The sequence below is a fragment of the Antechinus flavipes genome, chromosome 3, assembly GCF_016432865.1.
Source record: "Antechinus flavipes isolate AdamAnt ecotype Samford, QLD, Australia chromosome 3, AdamAnt_v2, whole genome shotgun sequence".
Lineage (NCBI taxonomy): Eukaryota > Metazoa > Chordata > Mammalia > Dasyuromorphia > Dasyuridae > Antechinus > Antechinus flavipes.
Window position 1 is genome coordinate 609,140,623 of NC_067400.1, and position 13,922 is coordinate 609,154,544.

Genomic DNA, 13,922 nt, shown 5'->3' on the forward strand with positions numbered 1-13,922 from the left:
GGGAGGAAGGAAGGAAGAAGAAAGGGGAGAGTATAGGAAGGAAATGAAAGATTTGATTAGGGAAATGAAGAAGTAAAAGAAGGAAGGACAGGAAAAGGGAAGAAGGGAAGGAAGGAGAGAAAGGAAGGAAGGAGGAAGAAAGGGAGAAAGGAAGGAAGAAAAGGAAGGAAGGAAAGAGGGAGGGAGGGAAGGAAGGGAGGGAAGAAAAGGAGAGAAGGAAGGGCAGATTGGAGGAAGAAAGAAGGAAAAGAAAAGAGCAAGGAAAGAAATGAAGGGAGGAAAGAAAGGAGGGAGAGAAGGAGGAAGTGAAGGAAGGAAATGAAGGATTTGATTGGAAAAAATGAAGAAGGAAAAGAAAGAAGTAATGAAAGGAGGAAGGAAGAGCAAGGAAAAAGGAAGGAAGGAAGAAGAAAAGAAGGGAAAGAAAGAAGGGCAGATTGGAGGAAGCAAGGAAAACAAGGAAGGAAAAGAAAGGAGGGAAAAAGGAGAAATAGAGGAAGGGAGGGAAGGAGGGGCTAAGGAAGGAAATGAAGGGTTTGATTGGAGGAATGAAGAAAGAAACACTGGAGGAAGGAAAGGGGAGGAAGGGAAGGAGAGAGGAAGGGAGCAAGAGACGGAGGAAAGAAGGAAAGAATGGAGGGAGAGAAGGAAGTGTGGTTTGGAGGGAGGAAGAAGTAAAAGAAAAAAGGAAGGAAAGAGGGAAGAAGGGAGAGAAGGAGACGGAAAGGGGAAGGGAGAGAGGGGAGGCTGGTAGCTGCTTTGAATTAACTCAGAGTGTAATATCTGATTTAGCCACCAGGAGGCACTCCACTAAAGCGGTTTCTCCCAGTCACATGCGAGGCCTTTTTAAATGGGCTGCAGTATCCCACTGGCCAGCAGGGGGCACCCGGCTCCTCAGCGAGGCTCACGGCCCGAGGCAGCTTCCCCAGCCGCGCCTGCTCCCTGCCCGCCGCTCGTCCCACCGAGAGGATGACGCGTTGTAGGCCCCGCCCCCGCCCTGCTCCTCCCCTTCTTCGATCGCTTCCGCAGGTCTCTTCCCGCATAACGAGCCTTGTAGCGTTATCGGCGTAAAGGAGACGCGAGGGGCCACCGCTGACCCCGGGGCGCGGAGAGCGCGGGGACCCGAGTTCAAATCCAGCCTCAGACACTTCCGGGCTGGGTGGCCCTGGGCAGGTCACTTAGCCCCACGCGCCTCAGTTCCTCTAATATAAGGGGGCGCCGTAGAGAACATGGCAAAGCGCTCCAGGGTCTTTGCAAAGAAAGGACCAGTCAGACCAACTGAGCATCATTCACGGCCCCTCCCGTTTCTCTCGTTCTTGTCAGTAATACTTTATCTTTCCAAATGCGTGTAAAACCGTTGTCCACATTCGTTTCTGTGAGATTTTGTGCTCCAAGTTTTTCTCCCTCCCCTCCCCCTTCTCCAAGACGATAAGCAACGGGACGCGGGGTAAATATGTTTAATTTTTTTAAAGGTATTTCCATATTGGGCATGTTGTGCCTTTGTCTCCTTATGGTTCAGATTTTTTTAAGTCTCTTCTATCTGATCTCACAAAGAGACAGAGAGAGACAGACAGACAGAGAGACAGAAACAGGGAGAGACAGAGAGACAGAGACAGACAGACAGAGAGAGAGACAGAGAGAGGGAGAGACAGAGAGACAGAGACAGAAATAGAGAAACAGAAACAGAGAGACAGAGACAGAAACAGAGGGAGAGACAGAGACAGAGAGAGAGGGAGAGAGAGAGGGACAGAGAGAGAGAGACAGAAACAGGGGGAGAGACAGAGAGACAGAGAGAGAGAGGGACAGAAACAGAGAGACAGAGACAGAAACAGAGGGAGAGACAGAGACAGAGAGAGAGGGAGAGAGAGAGGGACAGAGATACAGAGAGAGAGAGACAGCCTCAGACACTTCCTGGCTGGGTGGCCCTGGGCCAGAGACAGAAATAAATAGAGAGAGACAGAAACAGCGAGAATAGGGTATGTGGGACTAAAGGAAAAGTCCAAGCAAAGTACTCCAGCATAATTTAAGGAAGGGAAGCTCACTTTCTTTTTTTTTTTTTTTTTAAATAAGTTTTTATTGACAGAGCCCATGCCAGGGTAATTATTTACAACATTATCCCTTGCACTCACTTCTGTTCTGATTTTTCCCCTTCCTCCCTCCACCCCCTTCCCCGAGATGGCAAGCAATCCTTTGCATGTTGAATAGGTTACAGTATATCCCAGATACAATATATGTGTGAAGAACCGAACAGTTCTCTTGTTGCACAGGGAGAATTGGATTCAGAAGGTATAAATAACCTGGGAAGAAAAACAAAAATGCAAGCAGTTTATATTCATTTCCAGTGTTCTTTCTCTGGGTGTAGCTGCTTCTGTCCATCTTTGATCAATTAAGGCTCTCTTTATCGAAGAGGTCCACTTCCATCAGAATACATCCCCAAACAGTATCGTTGTTGAGGTATATAATGATCTCCTGGTTCTGCTCATTTCACTCAGCATCAGTTCATGTAAGTCTCGCCAGTCCTCTCTGTATTCATCCTGCTGGTCATTCCTTACAGAACAATAATATTCCATAACATTCATATACCACAATTTATCCAGCCATTCTCCAATTGATGGGCATCCATTCATTTTCCAGCTTCTAGCCACTACAAACAGGGCTGCCACAAACATTTTGGCACATACAGGTCCCTTTCCTTTCTTTAGTATCTCTTTGGGGTATAAGCCCAGGAGAAACACTGCTGGATCAAAGGGTATTCACAGTTTGATAACTTTTTGAGCATAGTTCCAAATTGCTCTCCAGATTGGCTGGATGTGTTCACAATTCCACCAACAATGCATCAGTGTCCCTGTTTTCCCACATCCCTTCCAACATTCCCCATTATCTTTCCCTGTCATTCTAGCCAATCTGACAGGTGTGTAGTGGTATCTCAGAGTTGTCTTAATTTGCATTTCTCTGATTAATAATGATTTGGAGCATATTTTCATATGTCTATAAATAGTTTCGATTTATTTGTCTGAGAATTGTCTGTTCATATCCTTTGACCATTTATCAATTGGAGAATGGTTTGATTTCTTATAAATTAGAGTCAATTCTCTATATATTTTGGAAATGAGGCCTTTATCAGAACCTTTGACTGTAAAACTGTTTTCCCAGTTTATTGTTTCCCTTCTAAACTTGTCTGCATTTGTTTTGTTTGTAAAAAAAACTTTTCAATTTGATATAATCAAAATTTTCTATTTTGTGGTCAATAGTGATCTCTAGTTCTTCTTTGGTCATAAATTCCTCCCTCTTCCACAGGTCTGAGAGGTAAACTATCCTATGCTCTTCCAATTTATTTATAATCTCATTCTTTATGCCTAGGTCATGACACATTTTGACCTTATCTTGGTGTACGGTGTTAAGTGTGGGTCAATGCCTAGTTTCTGCCATACTGATTTCCAATTTTCCCAGCAATTTTTGTCAAATAATGCATTCTTATCACAAAAACTGGGGTCTTTGGGTTTGTCAAACACTATATTATTAAAGTTATTGGCTGTTTTGTCCTTTGAACCTAACCTATTCCATTGATCAACTAGTCTTTTTCTTAGCCAGTACCAGATGGTTTTAGTAACTGCTGCTTTATAATATAATTTTAGATCTGGTACAGCTAGGCCACCTTCATTTGATTTTTTTTTCATTAATTCCCTTGAAATTCTTGACCTTTTTTTTTTTCCATATGAACTTTGTTGTTATTTTTTCTAGTTCATCAAAGTAGTTTTGGGGGAGTCTGATTGGTATAGCACTAAATAAATAGATTAATTTAGGTAGTATTGTCATCTTTATTATATTTGCTCACCCAATCCAAGAGCATTTAATATTTTTCCAGTTAGTTAGATCAGACTTAATTTGTGTGGAAAGCATTTTGTAGTTTTGCTCATAAAGTTTCTGATTTTCTCTTGGCAGATAGATTCCTAAATATTTTATACAATCAGTAGTTACTTTAAATGGAATTTCTTTTTGTAACTCTAACTGTTGGGTTTTGTTAGTGACATATAAGAATGCTGATGACTTATGTGGGTTTATTTTGTATCCTGCAACTTTGCTGAAGGTGTAGATTGTTTCTAATAACTTTTTAGTAATCTCTGGGGTTCTCTAAGTATACCATCATATCATCAGCAAAGAGTGATAATTTGGTTTCCTCATTGCCTATTCTTATTCCTTTAATCTCTTTCTCAACTCTTATTGCCAAAGCTAGCATTTCTAATACAATATTAAATAGTAAAGGTGATAGTGGGCAATCTTGTTTTACTCCTGATCTTATTGGGAATGGTTGCAGTTTGTCCCCGTTACATATGCTTACTGCTGGTTTTAAATAGATGTTACTGATTATTTTAAGGAAAAGTCCATTTATTCCTATATTCTCAAGAGTTTTTTAATAGGAATGGATGTTGGATTTTATCAAATGCTTTTTCTGCATCTGTTGAGATGATCATATAGTTTTTGTAAATTTGATTATTAATATGGCCAATTATACTGATAGTTTTCCTAATATTGAACCAGCCCTGTATTCCTGGTATAAATCCTACTTGATCATGGTGTATTATCCTGGGGATGATTTTCTGTAGTCTTTTTGCTAATATCTTATTTAAGATTTTAGCATCAATATTCATTAGGGAGATTGGTCTATAATTTTCTTTCTCTGTTTTCAACCTACCTGGTTTAGGTATCAGTACCATGTCTGTGTCATAAAAGAAGTTTGGTAGGACTCCTTCATTCCCTATGTTTTCAAATAGTTTATAAAGCATTGGGGCTAATTGTTCTTTGAATGTTTGGTAGAATTCACATGTAAATCCATCTGGTCCCGGGGATTTTTTTTTTAGGGAGTTGATTAATAGCTTGTTTTGTTTCTTTTTCTGAAATGGGACTATTTAAGCAATTTACTTCCTCCTCTGATAATCTGGGAAGCCTATATTTTTGGAGGTAGTCATCTATTTCACTTAGGTTATCAAATTTATTGGCATAAAGTTGGGCAAATTATTATTTCTTTAATTTCCTCTTCATCAGTGGAAAGTTCTCCTTTTTCATTTTTAAGACTGCCAATTTGATTTCCCTCTCTCCTTTTTCTAATCAGATTTACCAAAGGTTTATCAATTTTATTGGTTTTTTCATAAAACCAACTCTTAGTTTTATTTATTAGTTCAATAGTTTTTTTTTTTACTTTCTATATTATTAATTTCTCCTTTTAATTTTAGAATTTCAAGTTTAGTAATTGATTGGGGGTTTTTAATTTGGTCTTTTTCTAACTTTTTAAGTTCCAGGCCCAATTCATTGATCTTCTCTTTTTCTATTTTATTCAAGTAAGCCTCTAAAGATATAAAATTTCCCCTTATTACTGTTTTGGCTGCATCCCATAAATTTTGATATGATGTCTCATCGTTGTCATTATCTTGAGTGAAATTATTAATTGTGTCTATAATTTGCTGTTTCACCCAATCATTCTTTAAGATGAGATTATTTAGTTTCCAATTACTTTTTAGTCTATTTACACCTAACTTTTTGTTGAATGTAATTTTTATTGCATTGTGATCTGAAAAAAAGCATTTACTATTTCTGCTTTCCTGCATTTAATTTTGAGGTCTTTATGTCCTAATATATGGTCAATTTTTGTGTAGGTTCCGTGAACTGCTGAAAAGAAAGTATACTCCTTTCTGTCACCATTCAGTTTTCTCCAGAGATCTATCATACCTAATTTTTCTAATATTCTATTTACCTCTTTAATTTCTTTCTTATTTGTTTTGTGATTTGATTTATCTAAATCTGAGAGTGCAAGATTGAGATGTCCCACTATTATAGTTTTGCTGTCTATTTCTTCTCGCAACTCTCTTAACTTCTCTTTAAGGAAGTTAGATGCTATACCACTTGGTGCATATATGTTTAATACTGATATTGCTTCATTGTCTATAGTACCCTTAAGCAAGATATAGTTTCCTTCCTTATCGGGAAGCTCACTTTCATAAGAGACAATTAGAGAGGACTTCACAGGGGACATCTGAGTAGAGCCTTGAAGGAAGAGATTACTAAACCAGGACAAAGAGGGAAGGCATTTCTGGTATGAGCCTGGGCCCACGGAGATGCAAGGAGATTGCACGCCAAGGAGGGAGCATAGCTAGGAGTTAGGTCTTACTGGCATCAATGTAGAATTCAATAAGGCTGGGAAAGGGGCCAGGCTGTGGAAAGCCCCAAATGCCAGGCTAAGAATTTGCCTAATTTAATCTTTAGTCTCTAGGGAACCACTGAAAGTTTTATCTGAATCAATCAACAAGTATTCAGAGAAAAAAACCAGGAGTCCCCCTCCTCAAAGAAGGGACTTTCAATATGGCGAAATGCATACAAAAATTATAAAATATTTACCATGTATACAGATTACCACAGAGGGATTGGGAGCTACAGACACTAACAGGCCTTATGTAGAAGGTGGCTTTGAAAGGGATTCAAGGATCTGACATAGTACCTCCTATAGGGCATCTTCCCCTCTACCCCATCCCCACAACTCTCGCTTGTGGGTTGGATTCCCCCAGAAGATGACCACTTCCCTTGATGTTCAAAGATACTCTTGAATTCATTTGTCTGTCTTTTCTTTTCTTTTTTTCTTATCTTTTTTTTTTTTTTTGAGGCAATTGGGATAAAGTAACTCACCCACATTTGAATTTCAGGCCTTCTGAATCCAGAGCCAATGCTCTATCACCTAGCTGCTCCTGTATTCACATTTCTAAAAGTATCATTCATAAGTCCTTGATCTTTGATAGCCAGGAGACCCGAATCACTCAGAGCAAAAGCAGGATAAGGATAGTAGCCACTCAACAAACCTGAGGCACACTCTACTGCAAATGCAGTGTCAGTGGCAAGAATGGGCTCATGCTTAAGAGTCCAGTGGAAGTGGGACTTTTACATGTCCTTTCTCTTACAGCATTCCCATCTCTTCTCTGCTACCAGAGGCCACACATCTTGGAGCCACCGCCTCTGTGTTTCCTGTTTCTGTTGCACTTTCTCTTTCCTTCCTTCTCTTCTCCCTCCCACTTCCTCTCTGTCTCTGTCTCTGTCTATGTTTCTGTCTCTCTCTCTGTCTCTCTCTTTTCTGTCTCTCTCTCTCTGTCTCTCTCTTTTCTGTCTCTCTCTCTCTCTTTTCTGTCTCTCTGTCTCTCTCTTTTCTGTCTGTCTCTCTCTCTGTCTCTCTCTCTTTTCTGTCTCTCTCTCTCTGTCTCTCTCTTTTCTGTCTCTCTCTCTCTGCCTCTGTCTCTCTCCCTCAGTCTCTGTCTCTCTCTTTTCTGTCTCTCTCTCTGTCTCTCTCTTTTCTGTCTCTGTCTCTGTCTCTCTGTCTCTCTGTCTCTCTCTCTCTTCTCTCTCTCTCTCTTTCTGTCTCTCTCTCTCTCTGTCTCTCTCTCTCTTTGTCTCTTTGACATCTTGCTGTCTGTCTCATCTTCTCATATACTTTCTGTATCTCTTTCTTTCTGTCTCCTCCTCTGCTTCAAGACCCCATAGGTGATAGAAGCAAGGAGAGGGAAGGGATACCTTCTGTAAACTACCTATGGGGCTTGTAAGCTTCATTTAAAAAAGTAGTAACTATGCAAAATAGTTTTTTTTCAATTTTTATATATACATATATAGGCTTATTAGCAATCTAAGTTGGTGTTGGGTAACGTTATTAATATGTGATTGCAATGAGTGGTTCCTATTAGGAATATAAGCAAGCAAAGAATCAAATTGGGAAGGGGGGAGTGTAAGACTATCCGCATATCACATTAATATGTTATGAGCCTAATTGAGGGCAGCCATATGGCACAATGGATAGCGTGCTAAACCTGGAGTCAGGAAGTTCTGAGTTCAAATCCAGTCTCCCACACTTATTAGCTATATGACTTTAGGAAAATTAATTATCTTTTGACTTGAGTTTCCTCATCTATAAAATGAGCTGGAAAAGGAAATAACAAAACCACTCCAATATCTCTGCCAAGAAAACTCCCAAAACAGGGTCACAACTGAACAACTTTTTTTTTTTCCCTGTCCATTGCACCATAACAGATAAAATAAGATTCCCAATCAGTAAGACTTCTGGGTATAAGTATTTAATATGTTTGCAATTAAAAAGGTTAAGTCATCATTGAACTTGTCAAGACACTTCAGGAGTTGGGAATATTATTTTAAACTTTTTGAGGCAATTGGGGTTAAGTGACTTGCTAGGGTCACACAAGCTAGTAAATGTTCCAGCTGAACTTGAACTTGTGTCCTACTGACTCAAGGGCCAATGCTCTGTGCACTGCACCACCCAGCTGTCCCAGAGTGAGGGCCTTTCATGGAAACCTGGAAAGCTGCTGAATCCTAAATGACTCTTATCTTCCTCCTTAGGGCTGCAGTGATTTCCAGGCTCCCCTCTCAATCTCTTGCCACTCATCCTTACAGCTCCTTTGCATTTACACTTGCTCTACCTATAAACAGAAAGAAGAAGGCTTTTTCTCATCGTCTTATTTTTTTCACAGTCCAAAAAGGATATATCCGCGAAGAAAGGGGCACTGAGGATGCTGTCGGCCGCTCCCATCAAGGCAGCTGTCAGGTGGCTCAAACCCCGCTCTCCTCACAAAAAGGAACGCCGCAAACCTGAAAAAATTAAGACAGAGTAAGTTCCCCCAAAGGAACGTTTCCATTTAATTCAACAAATGTTAGAGCAAAGTATTACTCTACATGGTCTGGCAACAAATATAAAAAGGAACTAACCATACCTTCCCTCTCCCGGTTGCCGTGGATTCGAGAAAAGAGCATTATTGATGCTAATCAGTGCTGGGCAACCTTGTAATATATCATGGCGATGACCCATTGCCATTGCCTTGGCATTGGAAGAAAAAATTGGGCTCTTGATACTAATATGCTACTAATTATGCTATGGTTCTTCCTTCTTCAAGCTCTGAAAGAGATAGCCTTTTCTCAAAGGTTGTTTGTATAAGCTTTCAATTCATCATATCCCAAGCTTTCATGTTGGAAGGTGCCTCGGAGGGTCAGAAGATAGGAGATTTATAATTGGAAGGGATTTTGGAAATCAGAGTCCCCCCTCCTCATTTTATACATGAGAAAAACTCTAAGATCCAAAATGTTACGTGATTTGCCCGAGTCACCCAACTAATAAATGTCTGAAGTAGAATCTGAACCCAAGTATCCCTGATTCCACACCCAGCCAATGATATCAGCATGTTTTCTGCCATAGCGAACTCGACACTGGAAAAAGAATTCTAAGGAACCTGAGGGACCCTGGAACTGAAAGAATGCTTAGGAGAGGAGGGCAATTCTTCTAAACTTATTTTCATATTTATCATGCTGCCCAAGAAAAATCAGATAAGCAGAGGGAAAAACATGAGAAACAAACACAGACAAACAAGCAAACAACACATGATCATCATGCTGCCCAAGAAAAATCAGATAAGCAGAGGGAAAAACATGAGAAAGAAAAAAAAAAAAAGCAAACAACAAAAAGTGGAGAGAATACTATGCTTTGACCCACATTCAATCTCCATGATTCTCTCTCTGGAGGTGATAGCACTTTCCATCCCAAGTCTGTTGGAATTGTCTTGAATCACCACATTGTTGAAAAGAACCAGATCCCTCACAGTTGACAGGAGATGTTTCGCAGACCCTTGAAGTTATCCTTGACTCCCCCCCCCCTTTCTCCTTACTCTCTTCTATCCAATCAGTGGCGAAATCTTTACAATTTCACTTCCACAACATAGCTTTTTCATTGATTCCACTCTCTCCACTCAGTCATCCCTCTGGTTCAATCCCTCACCATCTCCCACCTGGGTTATTGTAACAGTCTAAATATTCTTCAGTCTACACTGTTTCTCATATGCAATTCATGCTCTACACAGCTACCAAAATAGTTTTTCCTCATGCTCAATAATGGAACGCCCCCAAATCTCCAAAGACTCCTTGTTGTCCCTAGTGGACAACTTTCTAAATAATCATCACAAACTTCTATATGTTCCCCTCAAACAATTTATGATCAAATTGGTTGGAATATCACCCTGAGTGTAATAGTCTGTCTCATTTTCCCACATGTCTCTCTCTACCTTTTTCCCCTCTATCACGACCCTGAACTTCTGGAATGAACATTGATAAATGATAAAGAGCCTAGGCCATTCTGTTGTCATGAACACAAGAGTCAGGGAAGATAAGCATAGGTACCCATCCCTGCCATGCTCCAGTACCGATCACTCTGGGCCATGGGCTCTCTAAATGCGAGCTATTACAGGGTATATTCTTCACAACTGCTGGGGAGTCTCTTATATGTTTGGATTGTTTTGTTCTAGTTCAGAAGAATATGCAATTGCCAAAGCCACCTTGTCTAAGGGGTTTCAAGAACATTTTAAGAAATATGTCATACCATGTGTTGTTGCCAGTGGAGATATTAAAGACAAGAAAGAAACAGAATTAATGTACTTCAGGTAGGAAATCCTTCTCATGCAGGGTGGGATGCCCAATCATTTTTAAAATTTCTTATTTTGCCCAGTTACATTTAAAACAATTTTTAATTTTTCAAAAAAACTTTTGAATCCCAGATTCTTTCCATTATCCCCACCTTCAGTTCCCTTTAAGAAACATGTGAAGTCATAAAAAACATTTCCATAAAAATCATCTTATGAAAAAAAACATAACTCCCCCCCACAAAAATCAACAAAAGTGAGAGATGAGAGAGAGAGAGAGAGAGAGAGAGAGAGAGAGAGAGAGAGAGAGAGAGAGAGAGAGAGAGAGAATATTTCAACCTGTATTCAGATACAATCAGTTTTTTTCTCTGGGTATGGATAGGATTTTTCATCGTAAGTCCTTTGTCCTTCAGTGTAGTCATGGATCATTGTACTATTGAGATTAAGTCATTTATAGTTAGATATCCCAGAACATTGCTGTTCGTATACAGTATATTTCACTTTGCTTAAGTTCATGGAGGACTTTCCAGGTTTTTTCTGAGAGCATCCTGCTCATCATTTACCATAGAATGATAAGATTCTACTTTAATCCCATATCACAAATTATTCGGCCATTCTCCAATCGATGGACATCACCTTAATTTCCAATTTTTTTGCCCTGAGAAGAAAGCTGCTGTAAATATTTTTGTGCATATAGGTTCTTTTTCTTTTTTAAAATTTGGGAATCATGCCTAGTAGTAGTATTGTTAGGTCAAAGGGTGTGCATCAATTTATAGCCTTTAAAGCATAGATCATTTTTTTGATCATTCATCAACTGGGGCATGGCTCTTATTTTTTAATAAGTTTGACTCAGTTCTCTCTACTTTCGAAAAATGAAGCTTTATCAGAGAATGCCCAGCCATTCTTATAAAGTTAAAGAATGCCAAGGAAAGACTGAGGGGCTGGCAGAAAACAATCATGTAGAAATGCCCCATGTCCTTTTTAATTTTTCTCATGTGGTCCCTTATTCTAAGGGTGGTCACAATTGCTCTGCTAATTTCCAAGAGACCTAATGAGGGAAGATCATTTGTTCATCCGTATATTGCAGGGGAGATGATGTGCAAAAGAGGGCTTGGTCTTCAGGATTTCATGAGATTGTTACTTCTCAGTACTAGGATCCTGCTCTCCTACCTTTTGCATCTTATCTCCAAATGAACTGATCCCAGAGAGTTGTTGGTGCTCCCTTAGGGGCCTGGTTAATCCAAAGCTACCCAAAACCCTGGGCTTCTTGGAGACCGTCTACATGGCACTTTGCCTTGGTAAAAAGAATGAGCAGTGACTTCAGTTCTGCTCCCAAAGACCCTCACTTTTCCCATTGATCAGCATCTTCTTTCCATACTAAATCCCCTGTCCTTTCTCCAAAACTGGTCTCCATTCCCCAATGTTTAATTCCTAACAGAAACAAAAAACTTGATAAATATGCTGTTTCTTCTCCTGGGTGAATTCTCTTTTTTCTCCTCCTCCTCCTCCTCCTCCTCCTCCTTCTCCTTTCTCTTCCTCCTTCTCCTTTCTCTTCCTCCTCCTTTCTCCTCCTCCTTCTCCTTTCTCCTCCTCCTTCTCCTTTCTCCTCCTCCTTCTCCTTTCTCTTTCTCCTCTTCCTCCTCTTCCTCCTTCTCCTCCTCCTCCTCCTCCTCTTCCTCCTCCTCCTCCTCCTTCTTCTCCTCTCTTTCTCTCTCTCTCTCTCTTTCTCTCTCTCTCTCTCTTTCTCTCTCTCTCTCTTTTTCTCCCTCTCTGATTTTCTTTCTCTTAATTTCCTAGTCCTCATAACATACTGTACCTGGAATTATATTGTCCAGCGGTGAATCCCTCCGTCATAGTTGCTTCTGATGATGGGAAAACCTTGTTCAACTTCGGAGATATTGCAGTTGGTAAGATCTGACCCTGGGGCTCTCAATTTCTTATGACCTCTACCCTTTCCCCCTTCCTCAATCTGATCCCCCAGTACATGATTTGCATCGACAAATGCATGGTTCCTCTTCACCTGAAATTTTTCTAATCACCCCTAATCTCACAGAATAAATTAGCCTTGCCTTGGTCCACAGGTCCTGTACCACCTGGTGTTTGTTTGCTTGTTTGTTTCAGGGCACAGGGGGATCAAAAGGATCACAATCCAGAACGTTTGCTCAGAACGCCTGGACGTATCCTTCCACAGAACCGCTGCTCGGGTGCCCCCAACAGGATCGGGCCGCTGGCCCGTCTTGTTTATCTGTTCGAGAAAAGGATTGTAGATCAGGCTTTGGGGAGTAGGCTCCAATCCTTCCTCTGCCACTTGGGACTTTGGGGAAATACCCAACTTCCCCATACCCGTTACTTTCTTCGCCAAGCGAGGGGACCACCGAGGAGTCTTTGCTTGAAATCTGTGCTCCTATAATCTTCCTTTCCTTGGCTATGACATGTATTTTTTCTTCTAATATATTAAGCTGCAAGAAGTCTGTGGAAGTTGGAGGAGTCCGGTATTTGCTCTGTTTCATCCTTGGGCTAAGGCCCCTCATGTGGGGGAAGTATGGTGACTTGGAGTCAGGAAGACTGGAGTTCAAATCCAGCCACAGATACTTACTAGCTGTGGGCCACTGAACAAATCATTTAAACTCCTTCTGCCTCAATCTTCTTAACTGTAAAATGGGTATAGTAATAGCTTCCCTATCAAAGTAGTTACAAAAATGATTGATACAGTGTCTGGCACGTAGCAGAAACTACGTAAATGTTTATTCCCTCCCCCCTGCCCTTAGATGCTTCATCTGAAAAAGAGGGCAGTGATAGCACCCGCCTGCCAGGGCTGTGGTGGTGAAGATCAAATGAAATTACATGTAAAGCATTTCATGTACCTCAGAGCTCGATATGAATGCTGGCTGCTATCATCATCCTCACCACCATCACCATCATCTTCATCACCACCCCTATCATCATCATCATCTTCACCACTGACACCATCATCATCATCATCATCATCATCATTACCACTACCACATCATCATCATCAACACCATCTTCATCACCATCATCATCATCATCACCACCATCACCATCATCTTCATCACCACCCCTATCATCATCATCATCTTCACCATTGACACCATCACCATCATCATCATCATTATCATCATTACCACTACCACATCACCATCATCACCACCATCACCATATTTTCATCACCATCATCATCACCACCACCACCCCGACCCCTATCACCATCTTCACCCCCACCCCCATCACCACCACCACTATCATCTATTATTATTATTATTATTATTATTATTATTATTATTATTCTGCCTCCTTGACCACTCTCTCCCCAGCTGCAGTTCTCTATTCTGAATCCCTACGGCCCCTTCATAGTGCTGTGTCCCTGTCGCAGCCTTCAGCCCAATGAGAGCCAGGACTTCTCGGTATCGTTCTCTCCCCGAGAGAGTAACATGGTGAGCCCTCACGGTTAAGGGA

General features: G+C 40.8%; 1 protein-coding gene across 1 annotated transcript in view; it reads left to right on the plus strand.

The window, feature by feature from the left end:
• The window catches only part of CFAP74 (cilia and flagella associated protein 74), a 132,863-nt gene that overhangs the window by 104,758 nt on the left and 14,183 nt on the right, over positions 1-13,922 (plus strand). Inside the window, exons 28-32 of the mRNA XM_051988786.1 lie at positions 8,514-8,650; positions 10,332-10,466; positions 12,243-12,352; positions 12,567-12,622; positions 13,781-13,900. Of these exons, the coding sequence (XP_051844746.1) occupies positions 8,514-8,650; positions 10,332-10,466; positions 12,243-12,352; positions 12,567-12,622; positions 13,781-13,900 (558 nt within the window). The remainder of the gene's footprint in view (positions 1-8,513; positions 8,651-10,331; positions 10,467-12,242; positions 12,353-12,566; positions 12,623-13,780; positions 13,901-13,922) is intronic.